At 41.9% G+C, this 17180-nt stretch overlaps 1 protein-coding gene across 2 annotated transcripts in view; it reads right to left on the reverse strand.

Moving 5' to 3' along the window:
* Positions 1–17180, reverse strand: part of PSME4 (proteasome activator subunit 4) — a 151297-nt gene that overhangs the window by 24888 nt on the left and 109229 nt on the right. For both annotated transcript variants that reach the window (XM_044289678.1, XM_044289677.1), the window contains 9 exons: positions 15333–15542; positions 14070–14206; positions 13047–13100; positions 11985–12114; positions 7628–7709; positions 6993–7146; positions 4201–4270; positions 3235–3360; positions 483–635 (listed from right to left, as the gene is read on the reverse strand). In XM_044289678.1, coding sequence (XP_044145613.1) covers positions 483–635; positions 3235–3360; positions 4201–4270; positions 6993–7146; positions 7628–7709; positions 11985–12114; positions 13047–13100; positions 14070–14206; positions 15333–15542 — 1116 coding nt within the window. The remainder of the gene's footprint in view (positions 1–482; positions 636–3234; positions 3361–4200; positions 4271–6992; positions 7147–7627; positions 7710–11984; positions 12115–13046; positions 13101–14069; positions 14207–15332; positions 15543–17180) is intronic.

Raw genomic sequence — 17180 nt, forward strand, 5'->3', positions numbered from 1 at the left:
ACTGGTGTTAAGACTTGATACATTTCCCCCAATCAGTGGATGATTCCATGTGACTGCTTCTTCTCATGTAAGTGCATCTATCTATCTATCCATCCATCCGCGGGCAGGGTCCATTCTCCACCTGTGCCAGTTTGTATTTAATGCACTGCTTTTGTTCTGTGTATCTTCGCCTCCTTTCATATGTACAGCGTAGTGGAATAAATGGCACTATAATAAATACTACTACATCATACCAGCTTCCCATCAGTTACACTACTACATCGTCAGATTAACCACATCTACATTCAGCATTAGGAAATATATCCCTGGCAACAGCTTCAGAACCTGTGCCAATCAACTGATCACTGTGCCAGACTCCTTTTTGAAGGGGTTTTCATGAACGTGAGCATAATTGGGATCTGTATCGTACCATTCTGAACAACATATTGATGCGTTTCAATAGGGCCTTTCATATCACCTGAATGTGAACTGGACAAACTTACCTTTTCAAATGTCCAATGCTTCGATCCTCTGATTAATCCGGCAACAATTTCGGCCACACATTTTTGCGTGCTTTCGTGCGAGTCCTGCACCAAACGCTCCAGGTGGGGAGTAAGGACTGGCAAGAAAGCGTCATCAAAGTTTCTGAAAAGACCCTTAAGAAAAGGAAAAAGGTTTCAGTATAAACACACGCACACGAGTACTCATCAGATAGAAGCATCTTAGTCACTTATCTAATGATTTTTGCTGCACATGTAAATTATTTCTTAGCTAACTGTCAACGTCCCAGGGAGCCAGTAGTGGGGTGAGGAACCCACTGGCAGTAAGCAGCTGACAGCACAGAAACGCGGTACAATCCGGGTCGAGGCAGGCAGCGAAGGTTCAAGGCGGAAGACAGTCCAAGGGTCAGTAACCGGGAAGGATACAAAGAAACAACAGGCAAATAGGAGAATCCGCAGGGAGGCTAGGAGAGCAGGAGATTGTCTAGTACATGCCCACCCCTCAGCCATAAATGCAGCTCATGTTATATTACATTAGGCCGGTAGAAGAACAGACCATATATGAGCACAGCTGACCGACAAGCAGCCACTGATATCTGGATATAGCTTCTATTACTACTAATCTATATACAACTTCTATTTAGCTAGAATGCCTCCTTACAGCCTTTAGATAAGCATAACAAGGCAACAAACTGATCAAGAAAGAACTACCAAAACATTAGATCCCCTCCATCCATCATACTAAGATGTAAAATAAGAGGAAGTAACAAACCACAAAGAAGGTGCTAGGAAATATGGTAGCATTGTGGTGGCCAAACTACAGATCGAACTCTAATCTGAACCAGGTGCTAGCTAATGGATAGGAGTACTACAGTCGTGGCCAAAAGTTTTGAGAATGACACAAATATTAGTTTTCACAAAGTTTGCTGCTAAACTGCTTTTAGATCTTTGTTTCAGTTGTTTCTGTGAGGTAGTGAAATATAATTACACGCACTTCATACGTTTCAAAGGCTTTTATCGACAATTACATGACATTTATGCAAAGAGTCAGTATTTGCAGTGTTGGCCCTTCTTTTTCAGGACCTCTGCAATTCGACTGGGCATGCTCTCAATCAACTTCTGGGCCAATTCCTGACTGATAACAACCCATTCTTTCATAAATCACTTCTTGGAGTTTGTCAGAATTAGTGGGTTTTTGTTTGTCCACCCGCCTCTTGAGGATTGACCACAAGTTCTCAATGGGATTAAGATCTGGGGGGTTTCCAGGCCATGGACCCAAAATGTCAACGTTTTGGTCCCCGAGCCACTTAGTTATCACTTTTGCCTTATGGCACGGTGCTCCATCGTGCTGGAAAATGCATTGTTCTTCACCAAACTGTTGTTGGACTGTTGGAAGAAGTTGCTGTTGGAGGGTGTTTTGGTACCATTCTTTATTCATGGCTGTGTTTTGGGGCAAAATTGTGAGTAAGCCCACTCCCTTGGATGAGAAGCAACCCCACACATGAATGGTCTCAGGATGCTTTACTGTTGGCATGACACAGGACTGATGGTAGCGCTCACCTTTTCTTCTCCGGACAAGTCTTTTTCCTGGCGCCCCAAACAATCGGAAAGAGGCTTCATCGGAGAATATGACTTTGCCCCAGTCCTCAGCAGTCCATTCACCATATTTTCTGCAGAGGATCAATCTGTCCCTGATGTCTTTTTTTGAGAGAAGTGGCTTCTTTGCTGCCCTTCTTGACACCAGGCCATCTTCCAAAAGTCTTCGCCTCACTGTGCGTGCAGATGCGCTCACACCTGCCTGCTGCCATTCCTGAGCAAGCTCTGCACTGGTGGCACTCCGATCCCGCAGCTGAATCCTCTTTAGGAGACGATCCTGGAGCTTTCTGGACTTTCTTGGACACCCTGAAGCCTTCTTAACAAGAAATGAACCTCTTTCCTCGAAGTTCTTGATGATCCTATAAATTGTTGATTGAGGTGCAATCTTAGTAGCCACAATATCCTTGCCTATGAAGCCATTTTTATGCAACGCAATGATGGCTGCACGCGTTTCTTTGCAGGTCACCATGGTTAACAATGGAAGAACAATGATTTCAAGCATCACCCTCCTTTTAACAGGTCAAGTCTGCCATTTTAACCCAATCAGCCTGACATAATGATCTCCAGCCTTGTGCTCGTCAACATTCTCACCTGAGTTAACAAGACGATTACTGAAATGATCTCAGCAGGTCCTTTAATGATAGCAATGAAATGCAGTGGAAAGGTTTTTTTGGGATTAAGTTAATTTTCATGGCAAAGAAGGACTATGCAATTCATCTGATCACTCTTCATAACATTCTGGAGTATATGCAAATTGCTATTATAAAAACTTAAGCAGAAACTTTTCCAATATTTATGTAATTCTCAAAACTTTTGGCCACGACTGTACTCTCATTGGAGTCTAGGGTATTTACATGTGGGATCCCAGCTTATATGTGCAACTCTTCATGGCCGCCAGGGTCTGTCACTCAGTTCTGAGGCTAGCAATCTAGGTCTCCTGAAAGGCCCACAGGTCATATGATGGAAAAAGCGTTGGGACCAAGCATAGATGAACAGCATTACATGCGGCATGGGAGGAAGGGAACTCATTGTATCACTGCTGGAGCTTTATCCCATCAGTCCTTCGATTACTTTCTCTTCTCTAGGGTGACATATCTGATGCAGGTAACAATACACATCATAGAACGATGATTTTAGTTTTAATGGCAATCTATTTTACCTTAAAAAGGCAAAACCTGCGTGGGTTAAATTTGTCCTTTCCTTTTCGATCTTCTAAAGACAGAAACTTTATGAGCTGCTCAATGAATTTTTCATCAGTGAAGTGATCATATATGATCTGTTCTGCCTGCAAGGAGAAATAAGAAAAGTAGCATAAGAAACGATTTGTACAGGATATAAGTAAAAAAAAAAAAAAAAGCACATTACCATTTACTAGTGAGTTGTACACCTCAACCATGGACCAGACAAACTCCTGCAAGAAAATGAACCAGTTCTTTGCTGCCTATTATTACTGTACTTGTCCATAGTGAAGGGACATGCTAACAGACCCAATTTCAGTCCTCTATACACCAAAAAAGAAAAAAAAGTGTCAGCAGGTCTGTACCTATAAAACGGTCTGACCTTTAAAAGGGAACCTGTCAAACTTTATGCTGCCCATACTAACGGCAGTATAAAGTAGAGACAGGCGAGTTGATTACAGCGGTCTGTCATTTATAAGTTACGCTTATGAAAACATCAGGTGACTCTAGGGAGGATCGTCCCAGTCACCGCCTGCTATTGGCTGCCCCCCACCTCGACGCCAGATGTTTTCATATGCGCGACGGGGAGCGGCGGCCGTGCGGGCTTCAGAAGAAATGCAGGTGTCGGGGAGCGAGGCAAGTACATTCTGTGTGAGGAGCATGGGCATATGGTGGGGCATTTCAGGGGTTGGATAACCTCTTTAAGGTATGCTGCCTGCAAGTCAAGCTAATAATCCACATTGAGCAACCATTGCTTAATTTCTAGATTACAAACTTGAATTTACACATTGTCGAACACATCCTAAGAGGTTCTAAGTGGATTACTGGAAGCATGCTTCACTAGTAAATCAAGAAATATCTATTTATCTATGATGTTTCTTAGGTAAAAAATAAATAAAATAAACTTCAAATATTCTTTCCCAAATTAGTTTATATTTAGTACTTACTTCAGACATTTCCTCCCGAGGTCTTCCAAGTGTTGGCTGCTGGTCAGCAGGTGCATACACCAACAAGGTTCTGAATGGATGATTAAGTCAAGGATCAGTATGCAAAACTTTAATGTATACTGACATAAAGCAGTAAGACTACTGTACAGTACTTGGTACTGGGTAAATGTGTTAAGCGGATCCACAAAACTGATGGCTTATACTTAGGCTAGGCCATCAAATATCAGATTGGTGGGGGTCCAACTCTTGGCAGCCCCCTCTGATCAGCTATGAGCCTTTCAGTTAATCAGGTACAGCTGTGTAATTTTGGCTGTGCCTGGTATTACCACTCACTACAGTTTTATCCAATTCAAATGAATGGCACTGAGCCGCAATACTAGGCACAGACTAACAAAGTATGGAGCCGAGATAAATGCCAGTTATACTTTTTTCTTTCTAAACTATTTGGCTTTGTTTAACAAGTTCATTTATACAGTAAATAGGGATATGTGCAACACTGTATGGTTGAAGGGGTTGTCCACTTTTTACTACGTGGTAGCCTATCCTCAGGATAGGCCATCACGATAGATGAGCGAATCTCCGCTTATGAAATTTGTTCACACTTCGTTTGTTGGTAAAAAGGTGAATTGCGTTATGGATCCCGTTCCTCCCCTGCATAACGGAAACGGGACGGATCCGTTTTGCAGCCCATAGACTTCTAAGATGAGATGCCTTTATTGTCACTGTACAATACAATGTAATACAATGTACAATACAATGAAATGTTGTTTGGAGCAATCCTAGATGCCATGGACAGAGGAACAAGAACTGACATTTAAACTAAAGCATTACACTAGAAAAAAAAAAAAAACATTGCACTAGAAAGCATTGCTATTCACAGCATATATATAGCAAGAGAAAAGTAGGAAGTGCTTGTGAGTATATATACACTGATTCAGACACCACTGCAGACAAGAGGTCATCATGGGTTAATGAATGCAGCAGTCACTTTCAGTCTGCGGTAGTTTCTATGCTAGGAAGGGGCAATAATCTCCGAGCATTTAGGAGACTGATTGCTTTGGGGTAAAAGCTGTTCTTCAGCCTAGTGGTGCAGGCATGTAGGGCTCTAAGACGCCTACCAGAGGGTAGGGGATTGAAAAGGCTGTGGCCGGGGTGAGTTGGATCCCCGCAGATAATTTTTGCCCTGTTGCTGCAGCGAGCAGTGAAGATGTACCAGTAATTCTGCCAGCCATTCTGATGATGCGCTTGAGGGTCTTGTCCTCAGAAGAGCAGCCGGAGTACCACACTGTGATGCAGTATGTGATAACAGATTCTATGGTGCACCTGTAAAAATTGACTAGCAGCTGTTTTAGGAGTTGTGCTTTCTTCAGACTCCTCAGAAAATAAAGCCTCTGAAGGCCTTTTTTGGTAATTTCTGTTGTGTTTTTTATCCATGACAGGTCCTGACTAATCTGAACTCCCAAGAATCTGAAACTTTGAACTATCTCCACGTTTCCACCATTAATGCTAATGGCATGGTGTCCATTTTGTTTCTTCTTCCTAAAATCCAGAATTAGCTCCTTTGTTTTCTTGGTATTGAGTATGAGGTTGTTGTTCTTACTCCATCTCTCTAGGTTCTCAACCTTCTATTATGACGGAATGAATAACGGAATGCCTCTAAAGGCATTCCGTTATGCACTCAGTCATAGAATTGCGTTATGATCCGTGGTAACGGAATCGATAACACATTTCACCTTTTACCAACAAACGAAGTGTGAACGAATTTCAAAATATGAAATTAGCTCATCGCTAGCCATCACTATGTGATCAGTAAGGGTGTGACACCTTGCACCCAGGACGATCAGATTTTCGGCAATAGCTCTGACACTGGAAGTAGACAGCCCCATCAACTCTGTAGTGGACTGAGCTCGGCATTTCAGCACGGCTTCTATTGGAACTACTGCCGAACAGCTGATTGGTGCGGGTCACCTGCCCATCAGCTAATGATGGCCTATCATGAGAGTAGGTCATCCGTTAATAAAATATTAACTCTTAACATGTGCTTTGATGAGTCTGCAGTAAGTAAAAACAAAAAAAATAACAAGGTATTAAAAGGGGTTGTCTCACTAAAGCAAGTGGCATTATCATGTAGAGAAAGGTAATACAAGACACTTACTAATGTATTGTGATTGTCCATATTGCTTACTGCTGGCTGGATTTACTTTTTCCCATCAAATTATATACTGCTTGTTTCCATGGTTACAACCACCCAGCAACCCATCATTGGCTAGTACTTTTTAGTGCATGCACGACCACCACTGCTGGATTGTAGAGTGGTCGAAACCATGAAAACAAGCAGTGTATAATGTGGTGGAAAAATGGATCAAGCCAGCAAAGGAGACAATATGGACAATCACAATACATTAGTAAGTGCCTAGTATTAACTTTGTCTAGATGATAAATGCTATTTGCTGAAGTGACACAGCCCCTTTAATGAAAAATCTGAATCATAACCATATTACCAGATATTTTATAATAGAGATGACATTTTAAACATAAATACTTTATAATCTGACCATAATAACACACGATTAAATATAGTTTGTAGTGTTTGCGATTACTTGATTGTTTTATGGAGAAATACAATATAAAGAGTGGAGTTCCCCTTTAACTGTTATAAAAAGGAATACAACTGTGGAATATGTGAATTTTCCTACGTGTCCTCCAATACTTTGTTCATCAACGTATTTGTTCATGTAAAAGTTCTTATCCAGAAATGAAAGCAAACTAAAAAAACCAAAACAAAAACTCACTTAGGCCAGGTGTAATAGCCCCAGTGGGTCTTCTCCACAAAGCGGCTGACCTCCCAAACTTCTTTCGTCTTTGGTAGGCCGGCACTATTATAATGTATCCACAGGTTGTCTGGCCTGTCTCCAGCCATGATGGTGTCAGGCTTGGGACATCCTCCTTTAACAGATTAGCACAATTATACAAGCAATAGTAATATCATATTAGAATAAAACTTGTGATTTGCGGCTGTGTATAGACACTACACTAGCTTTAATAGGGGTCTTCCATGTTTTTACATGGTTTTAACTTTGAAGCCACAGCCTGCTGCTCTGTTCCGGCTCTCTGACTCCGTTTTGTGGTCTTCTGGTCCCTGTCTATACACTTCCAGAGGGATGGGGCCATATGCACTGCTGCAGCCAATGATTGGCTTCAGCAGTTACGTGTCCCCAAGCAGCACGTGATCCAGCAGCGATGTGCTGCTTGGGAACATATCCATCTAGAAGTTTACAGACGGGGATCGGAAGACCAGTGAAGGCGAGTATGCTTTTTCAGTAGGTACAGCAGGCTTGGCTGCAAATCTAAAAACCTGGAAAACCCCTTTAGATTAGATCTGGTAAAGAAAGAAACATCCACCAATATTCAAAACATTTCTACATACCCATTTCATATGGACAAATGGGCACTTTAACGTGAGGTCTCTTCAATTGTTTAAGAATCCCAGCAACCGTGGATATCGCCATCTGAAATTGAAGGGGAGGTTACGAAAGTGTTCTTTGAAAGTACAATACATATAAGAAATATAAATGATAAAAAATAGCAAATGGCAGCCGAGTGTCTCGTTAATATACTGGATAATGCTGGATAAGGCTCTTTTCACACTAGCATTGGCTGCCCTTTTGTGGGTTCTGCTGGCCATTCCGGTATTTCTGACAACAAGAATACCGCTGCAATATCCTTGTTAAAAATACTCTGCTCCTCCAACAGAAAGGTTTTATTATCAACATTTATCACATAATGATAAAATAAAATCACATGGCATCCACAGTATGTGTGTACTGGCCCTACTTGAGTTTCGCTTGGCAACTTCTTTAGGGGACTGACCTCTGTAGCACCATCTGGGCAGGCATCCTATTATGGGGATAATTTTTGACAAGTACACACAGGTTTGTTCTGATTTTAGCAGATGTAGATTTGATGTGCTTTTTTTTTCTTGATACAATGTTTTGTGATATTTTGACTACATAAGTTTATACGCTGTACAGTTTGTGAATATGATTTGAGATGTGGTTTTAAAGGAAACCTGTCACCTTCAAAAACCATTCCAAGCCGCCAGCAGTACCTGACAGTAGCCAGCAGAGTGTCCGACGATAACCATCTTCCTGAAGGCCGATGCGGCTAAAGCTCAGAAAACGTTATTTTATCCCCTGCCCGGCGCACTTCTCTAGTCATGCTTGAAGTCACAGGGGCAGCTGCCTCCTTGCTTCAAGATAACCCCGCCCCCTTCCCTGTCTCTTCGCCGAACTCTCTGCACAAGCGCTGTCAGTCACAGCGAAGGGGCAGGGAAATCTTAACTTGAAACAAGGAGGCCGCTGCCCCCTTGACTTCAAGCATGTCTAGAGAAGAGTGCCGGCAGGGGATAAAAACGTTTTTCTGAGCTTTAGCCGCATCGTCCTTCAGGAAGAAAATTATCGTTGGAAACACGCTGCTGGGCTACTGTCAGGTACTGCTGGCGGCTTGGGGTGGTTTTTGGAGGCGACAGGTTCCCTTTAGCAAAATGAACATTGTATGCGACTGGAAAACTGAATTATGAAAGCTGTTTTTTTTTTTTTTTTTTTTTTTTTTTTTAAGAGGGGTCATGCCCTTGAAAAAGCCCCTAGATTCGAGTAGGGCCAGGTCACATACACTGTGGATGCATTTTATTTTACGATTATGTTTTTTAATGGAAATCTTGTGAGAACAATAAAAGCCCTTCTGTTGAAGGAGCAGAGCCTTGCGATGCAATACCATGGAAGGTGGAGTATGACTTTTCCTTGTTTTACAGGCTATAGAGGAAGGTGGAAGTCTCTTTTGGCTACAAAGCACTTGGAAAAATTGCACTGGATTTGCTACTGGATGTGAATGCATCATTTTGAGCTGAATGTTGTGAAGACCTTCAGCCTAGTGTCAGATTGCACTAACCCGTTTATTTCCAAGAAATCTGAATTCAAAAACGTGTGTGTGGGTTCCAATATCTAAACAGTAATGCCGATGTTAAATACACTACTGTCTTGCTTTGAATACTGAAAGTCTATCTGTAATAAAACATTCATACCTGAAAGACTAACTAAACTTGTCGCTAATAACACTTTTTGTAAAATAGTTTATTCATTTTTTTTAATTTTTATTAGACTTTTCCTTAAAGCGCACGTTTCACTGCGAGCGTAAAATCTACGTCTCTGTCCACTGACTGCTCAGCGGTGTACGGAGTTGACATTTTTATCAATGGGGAGCATTGCAGAGATGTTGTGCTTTTTCATAGGTATATAACTTTTATATATCCTAATTATAGTGCATTTGATTACCTATGAGAGGCCATATTGTAAGATATAAAGCCATTTTGTATGTATTTTAAAGTAGGCCGAAAGAGGTTCATGGAAAGGACACTGTTCATAAGGTTTCTTTTCTATAAGATGTGCCAGTCTGAGAAGAGTCATTGTTGTCTCCTTAAGGATGTATGACTAAAAGATAAAATATATTCTCTAGATGTGTATAGAACTAATTATTCCTATGGTTTAATGTCTATTGATGAAGCAGAAAATCTGATTTATATGTATATGTATAATGAACATTAAGTTTTAGTATAAGATAATCAATAGGACATATATATTGGTTTGTATTGTTGAATATTATGAAGGACGTTAATGCATCTATTATCTTATAAATTTCTCACCAGGAACGCATACACTCCTAAAGCATGATGAGCAGAATTAAGTATAAACTTTGTTAGTGAAAATAACACTCTTATTAACAATCAATCAACCATTGGAGTAACAGAGGAGACACATGTCTGAGAGTACAAGGTCCATTATATTCTTAATCGGTACATAAATTTGAGAGTATGGGAAAAGTCGAAATGGTACCACAAAGTCTATGCCTTAATTGGTTTATGTGATAATCCCTTAGCTCTGATTTAGGTATCCACATATGTGTCTAGAATGTAAGAAAAATCAGACCTGGACAGTTAACCCTTAATAGTGGTGATGCTAGTAGCTTATGCAATAGTGCCACCTAGGTATGAATAGGTAACATTGCACAAACAGCTAAAATGCATTCTGGGTGATATAGTGACATCACAGTCATTATCATATGTACATGCCTAACCAACAAGGATTGGAAAACTCCAAGTTAGGAAGGTGTGTCTAACTGATAAGTTTGTGATCATACACCACACACACATGGAGGGAAGGGGAGAACACACACAGAAAACACAGAAACACATAGAAAGGAAGGAGAGACCCCGGGAAAAAATCCCAATGATCAGAACATACTTCAGAGCTGACTTCCCTTAGACTCTGCATATCAACTGCACTCTCAGGTAACGTATAACTTTATTATGTGTAGTATTGATTGAATTAATTAGCTTGATATTTAGGAAAATCCCTGCTTTATTGCGGATGTGTAATGTTAAATGTACTACATCAATATTATCACTATTCAGTAAAGATGCATATTACTGAATAAAAGATCTAGTATTGATGTCAGAGAATCTCTGATTGGAATTTTCATTCCATAGTCATATCATGCTTAATAATTTATAACTTATGTAGAAATACTACCCGATATCCGAGACTGGTCATAGTTTGAGCAGAGCAATGGTTCGTATCCGTCCTCATCACTATTGTGTATATCCATTAATTGTCATCGGGGCGCTTGTATTACATTTTATGTTTGAGAGGCGATATGGAATGCTGGTAGTCGTGTTAAAGCCATCTAGTGGCGAACTTACGAAATTGCATATTACTGAGTTTTTGTATTGATTAAGCTTTGATTGTATTCTGAGTTATTGTATAATTTATATTTTTGCATAGACGCTTGTACCTTATTTTACTGATTGTTAATTTCATTATATTGCGCAATATCTTTTTGAGGTGTTTTATATGTCCACTTCTAGGATCAATTCCCTCTGAAATTTTCCTTTGATCCTTTCTTTTATATAAAGCATTTGCTTTATATCCCAGACAGAGTACAGGCAAGAGTGGATATTGCTGCTCCTGCCTGTGCCCCCTGGAGGTTTACTGAATCCTGGCATAACACATGGGTAACCTGTAGCTCTGCTATGCTAGGATTAGCTGGACAGAGAGAGCTCCTGCTTCTCTAAGCTAAGAGCTGACATGCAGGACTCTTAGCTTAGCGGAGCAGGCAGAATCCCGCTGCGCTGAGCTAATCCTGGCATAGCACAGGGTTACAGGGTATCCATGTGCTATGCCAGGATTTAGTAAACCTCCGGGGGGCACGAGCAGCAATATGCGCTCCTGCCCATACTCACAGCGCTGCTGCAGCCCCATTGATAAAATGTCATGTCCGTACACCGCTGAGCAGTCAGCAATGTACTTTTCCCTACACTATAAGTAGGGGAAAGTTTAAGAAAAAAATAAATAAAAAATGAATAAACTATATTACAAAAAGTGTTATTAGGGCATTAGGGACAGGTTGAATTTTTTTATACAAACGTTTAGTTATTCTTGAAGCATTCAGTCACTGATAAAATAAAACACAATAAGGAGCACCTGTTAAAGGGGTTGCCCAGGATTAGAAGAATATAGCTTCTGTCTTCCAAAAACAGCACCACACTTTCGCAGAGTCCAGTTGAGTGGAAATACGAGACACAACCTATGGAAAAGTGTGGTGCTGTTTCTGGTAGAAAGCTGTCAAGGTTTTCTAATTCTTGAAAACCCCTTTAAACTTTTACACATATTACACATGTACTGAAAAAAAAAAAAAAAAAAAAAAAAAGAAAAAAAAAAAAGTGACTGCACCTTGCGCACGATAAGAGCGTCATGATTCAGACACTGGACCAGGTATCCGATTGCATGAAGAGGTAGCATATGGTCATCTCTCAGGAGCAGGGACAAAAAACCAATCCCGATGTGTTCAAACTTCCATGGACTGCAATGAGGTGGTAAGTGCACATAAGTATAACCAAATATAAGGACATCTTAGCAATAATGAACACGCACTCAACAATTACAAAAATCTCAGAAAAGCCTTAAAATGACTTAAAGGGAACCTGTCATGTGGATATTTGATTATAATCTAACTAATTATATACAATAATTAACTACTAAAAAGTACCTTAGATGTATTCACTTACTGGTGTGACAGATGGTCACCTCATAATATACACACAAAGATGCCGCATGCTAATGAGCTGATTGGAGTCCAGCGTATATTTAATTAACAGCTATAGCCACTCCCCTGCCACCTGCTGCTCATTCATATGGAAAATAACTGTCATTCAGCAGCAGGTGGGCGGGGAGAGTCAGGAGCTCATGAATATTCAGGACTCATCATTATCAGCTGGAGCTATTCAATACAAGATGTTGGCAGATTGACTGGGTCAATTAAAGAAAGTGACCCAGCATTTTGAAGAGAATCAGTCACTTATTTATGTTGCCCTTAGTGAGGACACCATAAAACTGGTGACAGGTTCCCTTTAAAATAAAAAAGAAAAGTTACACACCTCTTTCTCTGTGGTGCTAGTTCGGTTCTCCTGCCACTTTTTTTGATTACAAACTGCAGTGGTCACATCACAAAAAGAAGCAGGAGGTCCGGATTATCCCTGCAGAGAACAGAGCTGGAGACACGGGTGCGTGTATTGTATTTTTTTTATTATTTTAAGCCACTATAGGGGCTTGTCTGAGATTTTTAATAATCCCTGACAACCCCTTTACGTTAAAGGGTGCATAGCTATGAATAGCTGAAGTATTCAAGGCCTCAAAACAGTAACATAAATCAGCCCTACTGCAAATGCTGCATGCTGTATTACACGGTTAATACTAGAAAGTTCAAGTAATAAGACAGAAATGTAAGCTACTTACAGGTTTCTCTGAGTGACACAATCAAGCAATGTGTCAATCAAACGTTCATAGTTCCTGTGAAAACAAATAGTTCTAGCTTCATCATATAAAAAGAACTAAAAAAACAACAAAAGGGCACATTATCAAATACAGGCACATGTGCCAATGTAGAAGTCCAGTGAATAAAACTCCCCACATGCACACTTTAAAGGGGTTGTCTCACTTCAGCAAGTGACATTTATCATGTAGATAAGGTTAAAGGGAGTTATCCAATTTCTCAACCCCCCCCCCCCCCCCCCACCGGTAATATACTTACCCCACTCCCGGTGCCACTCCTGGTCCCCGCACCGCTGCTGCTTCTCACGGATGAAAACATCCAGTGTCGAGGTGGGCAGCCAATGGCAGACGGGGACGAGCCTCTCTAGCGTCACCAGTGGAGGCTCGTCCCCGTCTGCCATTGGCTGCTCCCCCCTGACACTGGATGTTTTCATCCGTGAGCAGGGCGGTGCGTGGACCCGTAGTGGCGCCAGGAGCAGGGCAAGTATATTACCGGTGAGGGGCCCGACACGTGTGTGTGGGGGGGGGGGGGGGGGGAAGGGATTTGAGAAATTGCATAACCCCTTTAATAGAAGGCACTTACTAACTAATGTATTGTGACTGTCCATATTGCCTGCTTTGCTGGCTAGATTAATTATTTCATCACATTATACACTGCTCATTTCCATGGTTACGACCATCCTGCAATCCATCAGTGGTGGTCATGCTTGCACACTATAGGAAAATGCACTGGCCTCTCTGATCGCCAGGACAGTGGGAGCACACATAGGCTAGTGCTTTTTCCTATCGTGTGCAAGCACGGCCACCGCTCCTGGATTGCAGGGTGGTTGTAACCATGGAATAATGTGAGGGAAAAATGAATCCAGCCAGCAAAGGAAGCAATATGAACAATCACAATACATTAGTAAGTGACTTGTATTAACTCTCTCTACGTAATAAATGCTATTTGCTGAAGTGAAAAAGCCCCTCTGAAGAAGCAGGACTCACCTTACAGACTCTGCGTTCTTCTCTTCCTGTCTTTTCAGGGCGATGGCAAGCTGATCTGGATGAGGCAGCTCTGCACTGTTAGAGGGGCTCTGTGAATGCTGCAGCAGAATAGCAATCTGTACACAGTTCTCTGGGACCTGTAAATGAAGCAGGCAATATATATGACAACATAGTATTGGCACAGACTGCTATAGCAGGTTATAGCCCAAATATACAAAAAACTGGGAAATTATTTTACAGAAAGACTATTTTCACACACTCTGATGGCAGACAGCGTCGTGTAGATTAGGGTGATCATCCGGCAGAGACTGTGAGCTGAAATGACCCAGATCTCACACTTTTTCTGCACTGTTTAAGCTGCCGATTCTTAAAGGGACACTGTCACCTGGATTTCACTTACTGAGCTAATAATATCACCACATCAGTCTCCACGATTTACATTAAAAATATACTAGTATTACTGCCCTGTGTCTTTTATTTGGTCTATAAAATCCGTTTTAATATGCAAAGTACCTCAATAAGGAGCTCAAGGGGACATCCCTCCGGCAGTTGGAGCCCAGCACCGCCCCACTGACAATTTATTCACTGCTCATCGCAGACTTAATGTTTGTGTAGTGCCCGTAATCCCGCGCGGTGTCCTGGCATCAGCCTCATAGAAGTCACTGCGCATGCACCAGCTTCGCTCGACCCAAAAAGGAAGAGCGGAGCGGCGCAACTTGCACGACAGAGGAGCAGGAGTGGCAAAGCTGGCGCATGCGCAATGATTTCTGTGAGGCCGATGCCAGGACACTGCGCGGGCGCTGACATGTGTATGCAGGGCGCATGCGTGGGATTACGAGCACTGCACAAACATTACTTCTGCGAAGAGCAGTGAATAAATTAGCAGTGGGGCGGTGCTGGGCTCCGAAGTAATGTGTGCGGCTGGGCTCCAACTGCCGGAGGGACGTCCCCTTGGGCTCCTTATTGAGGTACTTTGCATATTAATAAAACCGATTTTAGAGACCAAATAAAAGACACAGGGCAGTAATACTAGTATATTTTAATGTAAATCGTGGAGACTGATGTGGTGATGTTAATAGCTCAGTAAGTAAAATCCAGGTGACAGTGTCCCTTTAAGATTGCATGGCTTTCCGTTGCCATTTTCTGCGCCCGATACTGATGCAATGTGAGGCTCTGAGGAGCAGTCAATTACCACCACGAGCTTCAGATTAACAAATGTGAACTCTCTCAGCGCTCATAAAATTGATGCAAGTTGTTACTTACTGAAAAATCTAAACCAATTGTCTCATACTGCCGATGGATCTTCTCAGCCAAATCGTCAAAAAGGCGGACAATGGACGGCTTCTCTAGGGACATTACTTTGCTGAGCCCTGATGACACTATTGCTGGCCAGGTCTGTACAATGCATTCCCAGTCATGAAGGTTTGCTAGGCAGACTGCACCATGGTTTCCAAGCAGACAATACAAGGCACCCTAAGAGTGAAAAAAAACACACACTAAGTATTACCCTGTAGGCATCGATCTCGAAGAACAGTAATGGTTTTATAGAATATACATGGCATGACATTTTAAAGGGAACCTGTCACTTGGATTTTGAGTATAGAGCTGAGGACATGGGTTGCTAGATGGCCGCTAGCACATCCACAATACCCAGTCCCCATAGCTCTGTGTGCTTTTATTGCGTAAAAAAAAAAGATTTGATACATATGCAAATTAACCTGAGATGAGTCCTGTTCCTGACTCATCTTATGTACAGGACTCATCTCAGGTTAATTTGCATATGTATCAAATAGTTTTTTTTACACAATAAAAGCACACAGAGCTATGGGGACTGGGTATTGTGGATGTGCTAGCGGCGATCTAGCAACCCATGTCCTCAGCTCTATACCCAAAATCCCGGTGACAGGTTCCCTTTAAGGTGAAATGGAACCTGTTACCATCATAAGGGGCCCGCACTACCTCATAGCTGTAATCATGTCTCCAATGCCCATTTCACCCAATGGAAAAGTTTGGTGAAAAAACAACTTTATTAACCCTGTGTACTGTATACAAATGGGCTGCTTAAAGTGGGGACAAGATAGGGGATAACTATTAGATCAGTGGAGGTCCGATTACAAGAACGGGGGCCACGTACTCCTTCAGTCCCCCTGAAATAAGCAGAGCAGATGGTCAGGCGTGTGTTCTGTCGCTCCATTCATTTCTATGGGAATTCCGGAGATGGCCAAGCGCTATACTCGGCTCTCTCCGGAACGCCTATAGAAATAAACAGAGAGGCAGAGTGCACGCCTGACCTCCCACTTTATTCATTTCAGGGGGACCGTAGGGAGTACGAGGCACCCATTCTCGTGATTGGTGGGGGTCCCAGTGGTATATAAGAGATAACTAGTGTTGAGTGAACTTGCAATTTGCAAGTTTGGGTTATCTAAGAAGTCTGTAATGGATTTGGTTACCACAGACCATAACAGAATTTTATGATGGCATGCACCATAGAAGCCTGTAAGAGGCATTCTGTATTGCATTCAGTCATATGTGTATGCTGGCCATGGGCTTCTATTATGACAGAATGCAATACAGAACGCCTCATAGGCTTCCATGGTGCATGCCGTCATAGAAATCCATTATGGTCCATGGTAACAGAATCCATTACGGAATCCTTAGATAACCCGAATGCCGCCTGCGCGGAATACAGGGTGAGTGGATGGAGCCTCTAGGTGCTGATTTTATGCCCACATAGCACCTAGAGGCTCATTAGCATATAATAAAAGTGCATTTTTAACAAAAACGGCCGCAGGGACTAACATTAGAAACATACTGTTATGTAGTGCTGACATGGGCGCATCGCTAATGTCCGTCAGCTACATAACAGTATTTCTGGTGGTAGAAACCCAGCCAAACAATACTGAATATTTATTCCCCGATTCTGTAGTTTACAGAAACACCCCATACGTGGTCGTAAACTGCTGTACAGGCACACGACAGAGCACAGAAGGAAAGGAGCGCATGTGGTTTTTGGAGGGCAGATTTCACTGGGATAGTTTTAAGTTGCCATGTCACATTTGAAGACCCCTGGAGTAGAAAAAGTGACCTCATTTTGGAAACTACAGGATAAGG

Source organism: Bufo gargarizans, chromosome 4 (genome assembly GCF_014858855.1).
Source record: "Bufo gargarizans isolate SCDJY-AF-19 chromosome 4, ASM1485885v1, whole genome shotgun sequence".
NCBI classification, from domain to species: domain Eukaryota; kingdom Metazoa; phylum Chordata; class Amphibia; order Anura; family Bufonidae; genus Bufo; species Bufo gargarizans.